The sequence below is a fragment of the Protopterus annectens genome, chromosome 2.part1, assembly GCF_019279795.1.
Source record: "Protopterus annectens isolate FY-2018-M chromosome 2.part1, PAN1.0, whole genome shotgun sequence".
In the NCBI taxonomy this organism is placed as follows: Eukaryota; Metazoa; Chordata; order Ceratodontiformes; family Protopteridae; genus Protopterus; species Protopterus annectens.
Window position 1 is genome coordinate 77,528,972 of NC_056729.1, and position 15,022 is coordinate 77,543,993.

At 39.5% G+C, this 15,022-nt stretch overlaps 1 protein-coding gene across 4 annotated transcripts in view; it reads left to right on the top strand.

Annotated features, from left to right (window-relative positions):
- The window catches only part of SH3D19 (SH3 domain containing 19), a 2,322,497-nt gene that overhangs the window by 1,195,802 nt on the left and 1,111,673 nt on the right, over positions 1-15,022 (top strand). For all 4 annotated transcript variants that reach the window (XM_044062032.1, XM_044062033.1, XM_044062034.1 and 1 more), the window contains one exon: positions 12,300-12,453. In XM_044062032.1, the coding sequence (XP_043917967.1) occupies positions 12,300-12,453 (154 nt within the window). The remainder of the gene's footprint in view (positions 1-12,299; positions 12,454-15,022) is intronic.

Below are 15,022 nucleotides of genomic sequence, written 5' to 3' on the forward strand. Positions count from 1 at the left end.
GGTAGATTATCAGCAGCAAGGGTAGAAGGTTTAAGTTTAGAGAGAAGTTTCTTTTACGGTAGAAATTTGTACAGGTTTAAAAGAAAAGGAGTCATTACAATTGTTAATTAAAGTAGGCATTGATAGTGGAGAATTGTTAAATGAGTTGGTTAGTGAAGAAAGAGTTAAATTGAGAAGCTATGCTGTCAGAAGCAGAGGATGTAGAGCCGATAGGGTTGGACGTATTACCAGGTTAAAGAAGTTTTTTTGAGGACCAGAATTTCTTGGGATTATTGAAATTTTGTTGTGTGGTAGGAAAATAGGATTTTTTTATCAAGCTTGATTTGTGATTTAGATTTATTGCATAGTTGTTTGTAACTAAAGAGAGTAGTTTGGTCTTTGGTGGTAACCCAAAGAGACCAAGCTTTGTCCCTTAGTTTTAATAAATTTTTAGTATCTTTGGACAGACAGGGTGCATAGTGGGATTCTATTCTTGTAGTTCTGCAGGGAGCTAGTGTATTTAGAGCTTCAAGAAAAGTGTTATTGAAATAGTCTACTGCAGAGTCAAGGGGAAAAGTTTTAAGAGGGGACCAGTCACAATGATTAAGTGCTAGGAAGGTTTGAGAGTTAAAATGCTTTTTATTGTGGACTAGGTGGAAGCAGGATTGTCTGGTGAGATTAAAATGGTGTCTGATTAAATAGGTGGGAAGATGGTCATTAATACCATCAGGGAGACAACCAGCTTGGAAGGCAAGTATCCAATTGAGAACTGATTCACTTTTTGTGGCTTTGTCAATTCTAGTAGGAGACTGAATGACCTGAAAGAAACCATGTAAATTAATGAAATTAATAGAGGTAACAGAGTTATAAGATAGCCAATATAATGCAGAAACACAGTCTTATCACAATTGAAAATTAAGAAGGTCCCTGAACAAACTAAAACATGCAGACAGAAACTTTTTTTGGCTAAAACCTGAAAAAAGTAGAACAATACAAAGAAGTATCTCCAGACAGGTCACTTTAAGTGCAATTTAAATGTTTAAGTGGAACTGAAACAAAAGCCATTTTTTTCTCTTTCCTTTTTGATGAAAAGATTTTTACTCAAAGTTCAGGACTTTCAATACCACTCCAAGTCTTGCATGATTATGGGCATAACCAATCTCATTCTGTCCTGCAAATTAATGCAATGTTTTATCACACTTTTAAATGGTGCCTCTTCTTCATACCAAGTTTTCTTATAAGTGTTGAACAGTCCTCTACGATACCTACCAAAGAGAAATTCAAATGGATTAAGCCCAGCCGAAACTTGTGGCCCCTGTCAGTTAACAGGTAGTAATTAGGAAACAACTGATTTGTTCCTGTAACACTATCCCCTAAAAAGAGGTTACAGAAGAGAAGGAAACAGTTTTTAACATTTTCCATAATGCCCACAATGAACATCAAGCTACCACCATGGCCGTCCTGGGTCCCTATCAGTTCGGCAAAAAATCAGTTCATCGAACGGCATTTTCAGTGCAATTACATCAAACATGATGTTTGTTAAACTGTTCATACTGAGATCACGGTACAGTGAAGCTCGGGAAATTTGCCCTTTCTTCACTGTAGTGTGATCTCAGAGCTGGTATATATAATTGGTGGGGGGTGCAGCTCCCCACATGAGGGGAATTCAATGAACGGCATTTCCAATGAAATGTCATTTGGTAAAGTGATGGTTCGGTGACATGATATAGACCAAGCTATCCTACATTTTGTTATTCCCAGGGCTAGAAGCTCTCCAGCTCATTTATTCCTCTCAATGGCCATAGATGAGCACCAGGACTGATGCCGTCATCCAATATGGGAGTACAGGCTTTTTGGTTGTTTTTATATCTCCTTCCCCTTACTGTAGCATGACTTTTGTTAATGACACATGCACACACCTAGTTTGGGGTGTCGTGCTAGTGTAAGCATAATCATCAGGGTCCTGCAGATGGACCAACCATGATCCCGCTGTCTCAGATGGGCAGGCTGACACTCTCCTCGCCTCTCCCATGGCCCCTGTAAGAGTTGTTCCAGTGACAGAATGCTAGTCAACCCTGAGTTGCTAATGCAGAATTCAAGGCTTTATCTCACTTTGCCAATTGATCTGGCTAAAGAAACATATTTTAAAACATTTTTCTACAAAAAATTGGGAAAAAGAAATCTGTCTTTCTGCACTTTTCTTGTTACCTTATTCTGGTTGAGTGCTTGTTTTTTTATCCTTTTTGTTAAAGAAGTTGCTGATCTTTGCTTCCCTTACTTCACTTTTTCCTGTCTTGTGGTAGGCTATTGAGCATGTTTGTTATTCATGTTGGAAGTTTGTTTCTAATTTGATTTGAGTTTTGCAGAACTCTGAGATTTATCACTAACTTATTCATCATGTAGAAACTTGGCCTATCCTTTATACTGGAGACTTATTATGATCGTCATAACTTCTTGAGCACCAACTGTTTTCTCAAAAGCATGAATTGCCACAGCATTTGTGTAAGCAGTCTAAAATACCCATTTCCTGAATATGAAATTGCTTTTTTATTTAGAGTAATGGTAGTCCATCAAATTGACCTACTTGCTTTTAGTTATTAAGTCTTTATTGCCCTGTTTATTTAGTCTTGTTAAACAGAGAAGTGAACTGGTCCACAGAACCTCTTCAGCCACGACCTAATTCGACAAGCATTCCGAATTGCAATGAGGTCATTTGTATACACACAAATAACGTAATATTCATACAGTATAAAAATGTCATATAAATAGCATATAAGCTGGAGATGTTTTTCAGTTACTGCAAAATCAGTTGGCTGGTATTGATACACTAAGGCTGGGATACATAAAATGGGAACAGAAGCGCAATTCATGCTTGCTTGATAACCCAAGCTGTCCTTTGCAAAATAGCAGTAAATAGACATGCAAGCCCCCCATGATACTGCCACCCATTAAAATTCCATTTGCGTGTCTGTGAATCACAGGCGAGTTGCATACTCCCTGTGCTAGCAGCTGTAACTCCCGGAATCATGCTGTGACATGGAATTGGGACTGGATTTGTGACTTGTTGTAGGAGCCGGGTTTGGAGGGAATGGCACTATGTAACTAGTAACCCTCCTCAGGATGTCTCTAAAACAGCACCTCTCCTCATCTTGGCTGTGCACATGTGCTAACACCACATCTCATATAACCTAACTTCAACCATTACAACTATTCCCACCCCAACTCTACTAATCTGGCATCCTTTCACATCCACCTGTATTTTTACTTACTCCGCCTCTCCATCCTGTCCACTTCCCTCTTCTAATAACCCTCATTGCCCTACCATTGATCCCTCCTGTCTACTTCCTTCTGTTTCTAACCCTTATAGACCTACCATTGAACCAGGCAAGACATTCAGGTACACTCACAGCTTACCTTAATATCATACCACCACTTATATCTGCAACAATATCCACCGACTTTGCTGATTCCTGCAGCAGGACTCATATAGCCTATCACTCAGCTATTACACCTCCTAAACATGTGAAAAGTTTAAGTAGCTAGTCTCTGATTAATTCCTATATCTGCTTTGCACCCACTGCGTGAAGTGTTCTATATAAATCTTGCTAGCTGAAAACTACTCATATGAAATGTTCTCATGTATATACTCTGTGTTGCTTGTATAATATCTTTGATTTGAGAATGATTACTTGTGTACTGTTTTTTTTTCACCAATTGTATAAGCTGCCAATTATATGTACTAAAAGTCTTTATTAATGTAAATTCTGTATTGTATGTGAAATGTCTTATATGTGGAGCTTTTCTCCCTGGGACTGCACTGAAAATGGGCATTTCTGGCCCAGCTGGACCATCCCAGTAAACAAATGCAAATAAATATATAAATAATGTTGCCCTGTGCGTATGCACATGTGGGTAAGCATGCGTCTCCACAGACAGCTAATTCAGTCAACTAGGACCTGTAACATTCTGCTTTGCAGTTTATCAGATATAACTGCTTCATAGCCCTATACCTGTCTTGTACTTCTCTGACTGGTGCTGTGTTATTGACATAGAAGAAGGGTGTTTTACTGTGGCTATGATACTATTCAAATGTTGTTTATGGGAGAGAAAGTACTGTGCATGTATACACAGAAACACACACAAGCACGCATGTACAAACATTCACACACAGACCAGCTACTAGTCACACAAACACACACACTGCGTGGAAGTACTCACCTAAATCGGCAGTCTGAGCTGGGTGAAACTGTGTAGCTCTACCCTGTACATATTCTACTGCTGAACTCGATAGCTGCAAACAAGATGGGCATGGTTATACAGTTGTGGAGTTGCTCTGCACAGATCTTGTGTAGCACAGGGCATCTTTGAAACTCCATACTGCGCAAACATCCTTGCATAGCACTGCTCTGAGAGGCACAGGGACTTAATTGTCTCAGGCCGCACCATGGTGTTAAAGTACTTGGGGTGGAAATTCCGTAAAGATAATTGCCAAGAGACCTGTCTGAGCTCTCTTATGCATGTCACAAATGCAGGTAAGAACCTGACATTGAGCAGAAGCCTCCCTTTCCACAAATGATGCTTGCGGCAGATAAAGAAAAATGAAGGTGTCTCTGCTCAATGCCAAAAGTCTAAACAACAAACTGCTAGACTTTGAGGTAGTCCTGCATTTAGAAGGTATCCACATATGCGGGGACACAGTGGTTAAAGTCTTTATCTTACAGACACAAATTGTAGGGTTTGATTCTTACATGGGGTAATTGGCTAGGCTTAAAATGGCCCACAAGAGCAATTAGTCTAGTACTAATCTATGAACCTGTGAACCTATGTATAATCAGTATAATCTGATGCGCAGAAAGCACTCCCTTCATACCTGGATTTAGTGCTTTCCATGCCTTCTAACCCAATGGTAACTGTGATGGTGTCTCCATATTTGTCATAGACCTCTAAACAGATTCCCAGAGATCTACCAGTGGAACTTGGGAAGCTTCTGGAAGACTCGTAAATGTAGTGGATGAACTTCCCATAAATAAAAACTTCTTCTTTGTGAAAGATTGTAAGTACTCATCAATTGACTGGGCCTGGATAATTGGATGGGTATTCATAAATTCACACTTGGCTTGAGTGGCCTAGCCTTCCTGTGAGGGTAGGTGCTGTCAGTGGCAGGAGATGGCAAGACGTAATGGTCACAAGACACAGTAGTCTTGAAGTTCCTGTGATTCATGTAAAACATTATCACATTAAGGTAATACCTTGCTGCTCAGTAAAACAGCCATGTGACTACGAAGCACAGTACAGTGATTATGATGCACAGTTGTATAGAATACAGGATGTCTGTGAATTCCTCCCTAAATATCTAGGTCAGATGGTTATTGGCAGAAGACAAGTAAGGTGTTTGTGTAGGCAAGGAAAATTCCCAAGTAATGTACAGCTGTACAAGTATTAATGTTCTTCTCTTGTAGATTTCACCCTGTACCCTGCTATGCAGTTTGTTTTAGAGAAAGTAATAGTGCAACGTAGCAGTTTTTCTGGGAGCAGAGAAAGAAGTCTCATGTTTGGCAGATCAGGTACTATGCATATGCCACATATATGTGGCCAGTACGAGAAACACAGACAGAATGTGATAAAATAATTTAACTGGTTACATAGTATACAGCTGAATGTCTTCCTGAAAGTTACCATGGAAACAGGTATCACTGCCGTAGTTGTTATACTGGCTTTGGCATCCCTGTTTTATCAAATGAAGTTTTCATCAATTTACCTTTATTTAAAATAAAGTTAGACCTTTAGGCAGTAATCACATTGAAGAACATAAAGGAAGAAAACATATCTGAAAAGAGTATTGGAATTATTTTTTTATCCCTGCCGTATGTCTTGTACAGTAATACATTTCTTTCAGCTTTATTGTTATTTTGCAGTGATTAGATTTAAGTTCAGATTTTTCTGCTTCACAGCTGTGTAGCTTAGCTGTTACTGGGACTTCTGGTTGAAAATCTCAACCTTGTAAACCTAGGAGTGCTTTTTAAATGGTTTACCAATTAGCATTTTTTCCATTTGTTTATGGCAGTGGCGTTAATCTGCTTTTACAAGGCTGTAATATGAAGTACAATCGGATATCAGCAGAGGTTGTAGCACAGCTGATGAATATGGCTGAATGAAAGAAAAGTTAAAATCATAGTATACATGTTAGGAGTAATAACATAGAGGATTACAACTGGACCGCTGATCGTAACTCATTATGTGTTGGAGACATCCATGCCAAGAAATTCCATGTTGAAAACACATAATGTGTAGTTAAATTCTGAGATCCAGTCATAATTTTTTGTAGTGCATGGAGATTTATCTTCTCTGTGTATAATAAATTAGTCAAAAGTAAAGTTATTAAAAAAATTAGATGTGTTTTGCCTGCATTGGAAGCCAAGAAAGCAAAAGGGAATTGATTGACAGACATCCTTACGTATTCCCTGTGTAAGGGAAGCAGTTCTAACCAAAATACTGTGTGTACTATAGCAAGACAGCAGGCAGAAATGGGAGTTGAAACAAAGCCATTTCATGCTCTACTGATGCTATTTACTGGTCAGTACTGTCTGCTTTTAGTGCAGAGTCGACTGTAACAACACGTAGGGGGTGCTTAACAATTGTTAAGCACCTCTCTAAGCATTGTTAAGGTTGGGTCTTGCACTGCAGTAGTGATGAACCAGGATGTAATTTCACTGGTTTTGAAGCATAATCATAGCGCTTCATGCACAACAGCAAGTTCGTACACAATTTAGAAATGCATTTTACAGGAAAAGATGATTCTAGTCTTAATTCGGTCATTCTGGTGACTAAACAACTGAAGTTTACATTTCAGATTGACTCAATATGTCAAAAGGCAAATATATTCCCAGTTTTTTTTCCTATGCTCCTTTATATGTAGGACCTGTGCAATATTTATTCCTGTATCTGTTGGCAGTATAAATGGTGATCAGGGGTATGGGACCACAGTTTGGTCTCCTAGTTCCAAAACTTTACAGAAAAGAGTTCAGTGAGCTTTTACTTAAAAGCTGCAGAGAATATAAAATTCCCCCTGCATACATGGATTGAACTTACTTTCTCTTGCATACAAGAGGCAGTGAGATTCTCTAGTTATGTTTTATACAACTTAAAACAGCTATCTGCCTTTGAGAACATATTTTCAGTGGTCCCTTTTGATAACTGTCTTTGTTTATTACCAGGTAGATACTTTAGGCTACAGGCGAATCATAAAACTACCAAAAGGAAGTGATTGCTCACATTTTGAATAATCTACCTTTAAGGATTCCATCCATCCACAGCCCCTATTTACCATTTTTGCACATGAGTTTGGGTGTCACTTTAACAGTGACAATCACCTAGAGCCAGGGTTCACATCATTGGGTGGCTCTAGCATCTACTGTAAACATTTTAAAATCAGGATTAGATTAGGTACATGACCGAGATGAAATTTCAATAGGGGATCTAGATGATTGAGTAAAGTTTCACTAGTCTGTCAGTAAGAAATGGAATGAATTGAAATGTAATCGCTCCAGTGCAGGACAGCTTGTTTTCAGACTTAAGGGAGAATGTAAAGTTGCAATATGGGTGTTGTATTGTAATATAACCTGTGTGACTGTTAAAGTTAAGGAAGAATGTGATGCCATAGCGCTGGTGCTGTACTGTTGTGTAACCTGTGTGTTAGTGTTAAAGATGAAAGTGGCACTGTATTGTCAGTGTTGTACTGTGTAACAACCAATGTGAAAGTGGAGGTTACAGAAGAATGTATTGTCCTACTGTTGTCGTTATAGTTTGCTACTGTGTGTGAGACTGAAGCACCTACTGCGTGTTATAGGAGTATGATTTGCAGGGTGTAGAAACAGTGTGGTTGATGTGTTAACAGGGAGGTAGAAAAGGGACCGTAACAGCCATTCTAAATAACTTCTTACCCTACTTTCAACCAGTTTGTTTTCTGTACTTTATAAGATGGTTAGAGCAGATTTTTCCCCTAAGTTAGTTACTTTTATTTTTTGTGTAAATGGTTTTGAAAATCATTAAGCTGCTATCTTATGATATCAGACATATCTTTATTCTCATAATTCATGAATATAGTACAAGGTTTGCAGTAAAGTGTTATTTTGGGGGTGCAACAGTTCAGGCATCTAGAGTTTTTTTTTTTTACTGAAGCAGCTTATTCTTTGTAACATCTCCTCAAGGTCCAAAAAAGTTGTAACCTCACTTTATTCTTCCCTTGTTAGGCTCATCATTAAATATAATGCACCCTTCGGCATGTACTTCACCTTGTGCCTAAACCAGTGAGACAGACCCCAAAGTTTCCTCACCAAAAAGATCTCCGGTCTCAGTATCCCTGATTACTCTGAAAAACTAAAAGCTCTGTCACTGTACTCAGTGTAATATAGATTCCTGAAGGGTGATCTCTGCTTAGCTTTTCATGCCATGAATGGCCCAGCACTCTTTGACCCTAAAGAGAACAAGAGGTAAAGCAAACACTTGTTCTATAGACCAAAGCCTACAGAATCACATCAACAAAACCAGATGGAATGACTGATATTTATGCCATCGTATCCTCATTTCTGGAATAGGCTGCCCTTGCTTATCTAGCAAAGTGCTTCCCTAGCAACCTTTACAACTACTATGGATGACTGGATGGGTGATGAGAAATTTTAAGCAGGGATATCTGGAAAGTTTACTTGATGAGGGACATTGTTAGTCTCCCTCAGTACAGGGTGTTGTGGCTGAGCTTCTTGATGGCCTCCTTTAGCTGTAACCTTAGTAAGAACCTTAGATGCTATGAAATGTAGTGTGTCTGTGCAAAAATGTAGCTGTTATGCAACAGCTCAGTATCATTTGTGTAGTATTTGCACCTGGTCCCTCAATAAGTATGAAGTGTTCAGTACCAGAGTCAGCCCAGCGCCTTCAAAACTCAAATCTAAGTGATCTGCAGGATTACACAACATGATGAGAAAGTACTTCCCTTTGCATGTTTGTGTCTTGGTGATATCTTGTCAGTGAACACTTGGTCCTCTACCAGCAGCTTGACAGGGGGCTGTCACAGCACTGCTGTCAGCATCCTGTTGGCTGCATGATTAAATGTGTATCTGCTTGTGGAAAAACAATATTGTATGCACTTTCATTCATACAGCATGCACTTTCTCTTGCTGATGGACCATTCCACTGGTTATCCAGCATGCTTACTGGAATTGCATCTGATTGTCACTGATGTGCTTGCATTTGGTATATTGGCATTGGGAGCTACACTGACATTTTAGATTTGAATTTTATTGCAAGTTAATAAACTACTGAATTGTATCAGAAATGCTTCTGAATTTGTTGGAAAACATTACCTTCAAATCACAGTCGGAGACTGCTCTGTTCTCTCTTACTTTTTCAGTCACTTTGTTCTCCTTCTGCATTATTTTTACAAATGGTGTATGTATTGAAACACCTATACAAAATTTTGAAAAATGTGTTGTTCTTGAAATTTTGATTCTGAAAATTAAATTTGCAGTGCTCAGGATTAACTGTAACCTGTGGAACTAACTTTCTTATGTAATCTCTGTAAATAGTCTGTTTGTAATATGTAATGCTGTATCTGCTTACCCTTGGAGCTTTTCTCCCCGGACCTCCGCTGAAAATGGACATGCATCCAGTCGGACTATCCCGGTCAACAAATGTAAAATAAAAATAAAATAAAAAGAAATAAATGTTAGTCAGTTGTTTTAACACCATATCACTTTCATAGGGAATTCACTAACAGTAAGTGTTATCATCTACATCTTAAAAACATTTGCACAGTGACCTTCAAATTGCTTTTGTATTTATATTAATTCATTCTGTGGTCCTGAAGAGTGGCCTGAAAAAAAGTTTTGTGGGCTAAAGCTAACATATATGTGAGAGTAAAACTATGAGCAATAACTCGTATTTTGGTCTGTTTCACCTAATGTACCAGTTTTCACATAGTTACTAGTCACTGAAGAAAGATTCTTCTTCATATTGAGGATAATAGATGTACACCCATCACAGCCATCAGTTGTTGGAGAGCTTGTAGTAGTGAAGGGTGTGAATGAAGCCCTGGGATGTACTTGTGTGGTTGCGATAGGAAACGAGTCTGTGTATACTATAACTTTTGGGAGTATTTGAGTGATGACTTTGGCATAAGTGTCCCCACGATTCTTGTCTGTCTGCAGAATGGAATATGGGAAATTGATTGGATGGAAATTAAATGGTTCCATAAGGGGGAGAGGGAGCACCCTAGTTTGATTACTGTATGGCTTTTAGAACAGTAAACATGCATATGGGGGCAGCATCTTGGAAGGGGAGAGTAAAGGGAGAACAAACCAGCAGGACTAGGTGGTTGTCATCTACTACTATATAAGTATTTTATGTAGGATATGGTGACAGAGGGGGACACGGTACATTACCTCCGCCAAGAACTTGATTCCATCTGCATCATTACATTTTGAAGGAAGCATTTATTCACAGGAAAATTCAAATGACATTCTTGTCCTGGTAAGTTTGTCATAGTTTACTTTTTGGGAAAGGATTCAGAAAGATTTTTCTAGACATTTGAAAAACTTTAAAACTTAAGGATTATGCTAGCACAGTAGTGTTTAAAACTCATTATTAATATTTTTTGTTTTTAATCCAACTTGCCACTGATTTCATTTTCCCCAGAATCTCCCTTAGACTTTTCCCAGTCCTACTGTCTTAGTGAAATGCTGGCATATGCCATTGACAAACAGGTCCCATTCAACCAGGCAGGAAGGTTTCTAAACATTACAGGCTATGTGATTCTGTAGGTTTTAGTCTAAAGACTGAGTTAGTGCAGCCAAGCTTGGTATCTTTTTAAGCCTTAAATCCATCCCCCATCTGCCATCAACATCAGGCTGAGCAGGAAATGGGCAGTGACCTGAATGCATGCTTCACCCAAGGCTTATGGGGTAGCCATGCCTGCTCTGTTCTCCCAGTCCCTCAGCCCAGCATCATCCCCAGCCTCTGCCTGAGCTCCACAAGAAAGAGACACCAGTTATGCCCCCCCCAGGATAAGCATGCCCATCCTTCCTATTGGTACCATTAGATGCCCAATCTGCAAGTCAAACATGGGTCACCGTGCCATACTCAGGGCTTTATCCCTTTAGACAACAAAGCTAGCACTATTAAAACTCATTGTTATAATAAATAGGCATTGTGATACCGCCAAAATAGGAAGGTGTGGCATGGAATTTGTACATGTATGTAGTAAGACAATGTCAGTGATTTAAATGTACATACTCAAACAGGATAAGTTTGCTAACAGTTTGACTACCCAGGTAGCATGGATAGAGTTAAATCTCTGTTCCTCATCTAAGGAAGAAGGACTGGTGAAGTTTTAAGTCATGCTTACCTCTTACCTTATCTACACTGGACTGTACTACTCTGTCTAGAAAACTGCCCTTGTGTGTTTTTTTTTTCAGCTCTAAGGATTGTGGTTCACTCTCAGACTCTTAAGTTCTGTCTGGATGGAGTTTTCATGCTCTGTCTTTGTTCATGTGGATTTTCTGTTCCAGTTTCTTTGTGTGTCTAAGTTTGTATAAGGAGTTTTCCTCCATTGATCCTTTCCATAAGTGAATCTTTTGTCTTAGTGGTGATACACACCACAAGCTGTCACTGAGCCAAAACCCTGGTGCATTCTAGGGCAAGCTGCTTCTGTGGCTTATGAGGAGTCAGTCAGTTCACTTTAAGTGAGAGTCAACTTTACCGTCTGATCAGCATTTACTTCTAGGTGCTAGGCCTTCAGAGTAGGAAAGTTTAGGGTGTGACAGAGGTTTTGAAATCCCCAGGAATATACTTGTTGGTAAATGAAGTTGGCAGATTTTATGTCAGTCAAAAGATGCATAAAATAACATACCCACTGGGTGTCAGAGGTAGTTAAATCCTGTTAACTTTTTCCGTTATACTAGTTGTTTCACCAAAGCAGCTTCTTCAGGCATCACATGAGACAAAATTAACTTGCTCAATTTAAACCAAATAAAACAAGTCACATGCCAGAAGAAGCCATTTTGGTGAAAGTGTGATACTTGCATATTAGAGATGTTCCAGCAGTGGTTTCAGTGGATATTCTTGTTTACTTTTTGTCATTTTTGACACTGAATTCACAACCTACACACTGTTGTGGTTTGTTCTTATCTTTCCTTCTATGATGAGGCTTAGTGTTACCTGGCCTTTTTGATGTATTTTAATTAAGACAGAGTACTACTTGTGAAATGAAATACTTTTTGCTGTAAAAATTTTGTACCCATTAATCATATGTTATGCTTTGTGTTTTACAGACGTCCTGAAATAACTGTTATAGCAGCTGAACCACTTGGTCCGGCTCCATGGTTTCCAGGTAACCCTGGGAACTGCAGTGCATCTGCAGCCTTAGCCTTCCCGTCCCGCCCACCACAAGCACACTGGAGGATTAGTGAGCCTGCGTCATCTGAGGTAAATGCATTTGTTTTATAAACATCATCTGTAACAGTTTGTGGTTAGAAAGTTTTCTTAGTCATAGGGCCTATTATGTTTACAAAACTGGATTTTTACTGTCCGGTACACAATTACAGCTGCTAGCCATGTACTTCTGAACCATGTTCTCAAAACATTTTTGAAAATAAGTTTTGTTAGTTTAGTATGCAAGAGAAATTTACTAAAAGTACATAATTTCATCCAAGTTTGTGTAACTACAACAATGAAATGCTGTAAAGCAGTCTAAATGGAATCCTGTTGTACTTTTCCCCCCTTGGGAAATAAGAGGATTAGACCTGTATGCTTTCACTAGCATGAAAACACAAAAGTTCTGGAACCCAGATGTGATGTAATACCTTTTACTGGATCAGCGTAGTAGGTTTTGCACTCAGTCACCTTTCGGACTACACAAGCTCTTCATCGAGAGTTATAACTCCCGATGAATGGCTCATGCTAACTGAAAATCTCAAGTAACTAACAAAGCTCTTTTGGGTAGAGGAGACTGTATTTACCAAAGTGCTAGTTGGTGGGAGGCTTCTGAAGGTAATTGTAATTAAATTTCTTATTTTGGGGTTCAGGAGTAGTATTGATTGTACTAACCAGGTCTCAGTAGAGGGAAATTAACCTTGGGTGATCATTTGTACTTAGGATAGTGCTGGAGCTGAGCAAATGAGCTGATTGCTGCATGTTTGTATACCTTGTGCATGTCATGGGTAGTTATGAGGCTTGCAGTCCAGTGGACCATTCAGGAACCTAGCCCAAATTTCCAGTTGCTCCCAAGCGCTGTCTGGTTAAGTGATTTGCTCAAGCTCATACTGTAGGCAAGTGAATGCTGAGGCAGTCAAACACTCTACTACAGGAACTTATGCACCACAGTCTTAACCTTCTGTGCCAATCAGTACTAGGCTAAAAAGATATAAACCCTGAACCTTGGCCACATGAAATGTCAACATTACCATGCTCTTTTCACTGACAACATGCAAATAATTAATATGTTAAATAAGGGGATCCTAGTATTGATTCCTGTAGCACTCTTATTTGTAAACCAAGGTCCAAATTAGCCAATAACAATAATAATAAAAAAGAAAGTGTTTACAAGGCTTGGACATTCTATCTGGAACTATCTTGTAAAGAAACAAAAAGCACTAAATGACTTTAAGGCAAAACTGAAAGAACACCAACTGCAGGTCAACAAATGCATGTTTCAGGGATACTGGATAAAGCCTTTCATTAGTTGTCAATGTCTTATTTAGTTCTATGTTTGAATAACCTCAGTAGACTATGAACATGTGAAATAGCTCTAAAAGTTTACTTCCTAACTATACTGTAATTACTTCTGTAAATTTATAATTGTGTTTCCTCCTATTGTTCCTCGGAGCCTGGAGTCATCTCTGAAAAGAGTTACTGGACCAACCCATCTATCAAGTTATCAAACAGCAAAAAAATAAGTGAATAAACTTGTAAGTTCATAGGTTCATAGGTTCATACTAGGCTATCTGCCCTAGGGTATTTATAAGCCTAGCCAGAGTGTGTTTGGCTTTCGCCACCCATTTTAAATTAATTTTGCTATGCCCTTTTTTGAGGTTAGTATACTGTGCCTCTGTCTAACAGTGACACAGAAGTGATACCCGGGGTAAACCTACGATCTCCCATCCACTCATCAAGATTCCTCTTGAAGAGAGTCAGTGAGGGACTCTGCCTAACCTGGACTGGGATTTTATTCCAGAGTGAAGGGAGCCCCTGGGTTATGAATCTGTCCCTCCAGCATGTCCTATTTATTTCAGTGCTGAGGTTCAAGTCTCTCGGCGCCATAGCTCGATGGGATTTGGATTTTCTGAGGTGCAGCATGTCCATTAATTCCGGGTTGGACATGGCTTTATCGTCAGGCACAGATCGCCTCTGAGCAGGCGGTATGCCACTGAGTAGAGCTGGAGTTTCTTTAACCGGGCAGCATATGGCATCTGTTTGAGCCCTATGATCCTCTTGGTGAGGTACTTTTGGGGTCTTTCCAGTTGCTGCAGGTGTCTGGTAAGGTACATCCCAAAAGGGGCATTGTACTCCATTATGGGCCTGATGAGGGATGAGTAAAGAGGCACGATGACCTCCCTTGATCTAGATGTGAATCCCTTCATGATTAGGTGGGCTATATAAAATGTTTTTCTAACCACTTTGGCCACGTGGTTGTCAAATGAGAGATTGCTATCAACTTGGGTCCCCAGGTCCCTAATTACTTCTTCTGTACTTAATGGATTACCACCTGTGTGGTAATTTGTGGTCACTTTGTTTTGCCAAAGGGATGACTATACACTTTTGGCGTTTAGCTTGAGGCCATGGCTCTGGCACCAGTTGTCTGTTTCTCTGAGGCCCTTTTGGAGGATGCTTGTGTCAGCTGGAGAGTCGATTATGGCCCAGTTTGCAGTCATCTGTGAACTTAGTCAGCCACAGTCCTTCCGTGTTGGCCTGTACCTCCGAAATATATACCGAACAACAGAGGTCCCAGGACTGAGCCTTGGGGATGCCACTTGTAACTGGTTTGGAGTCTGACATG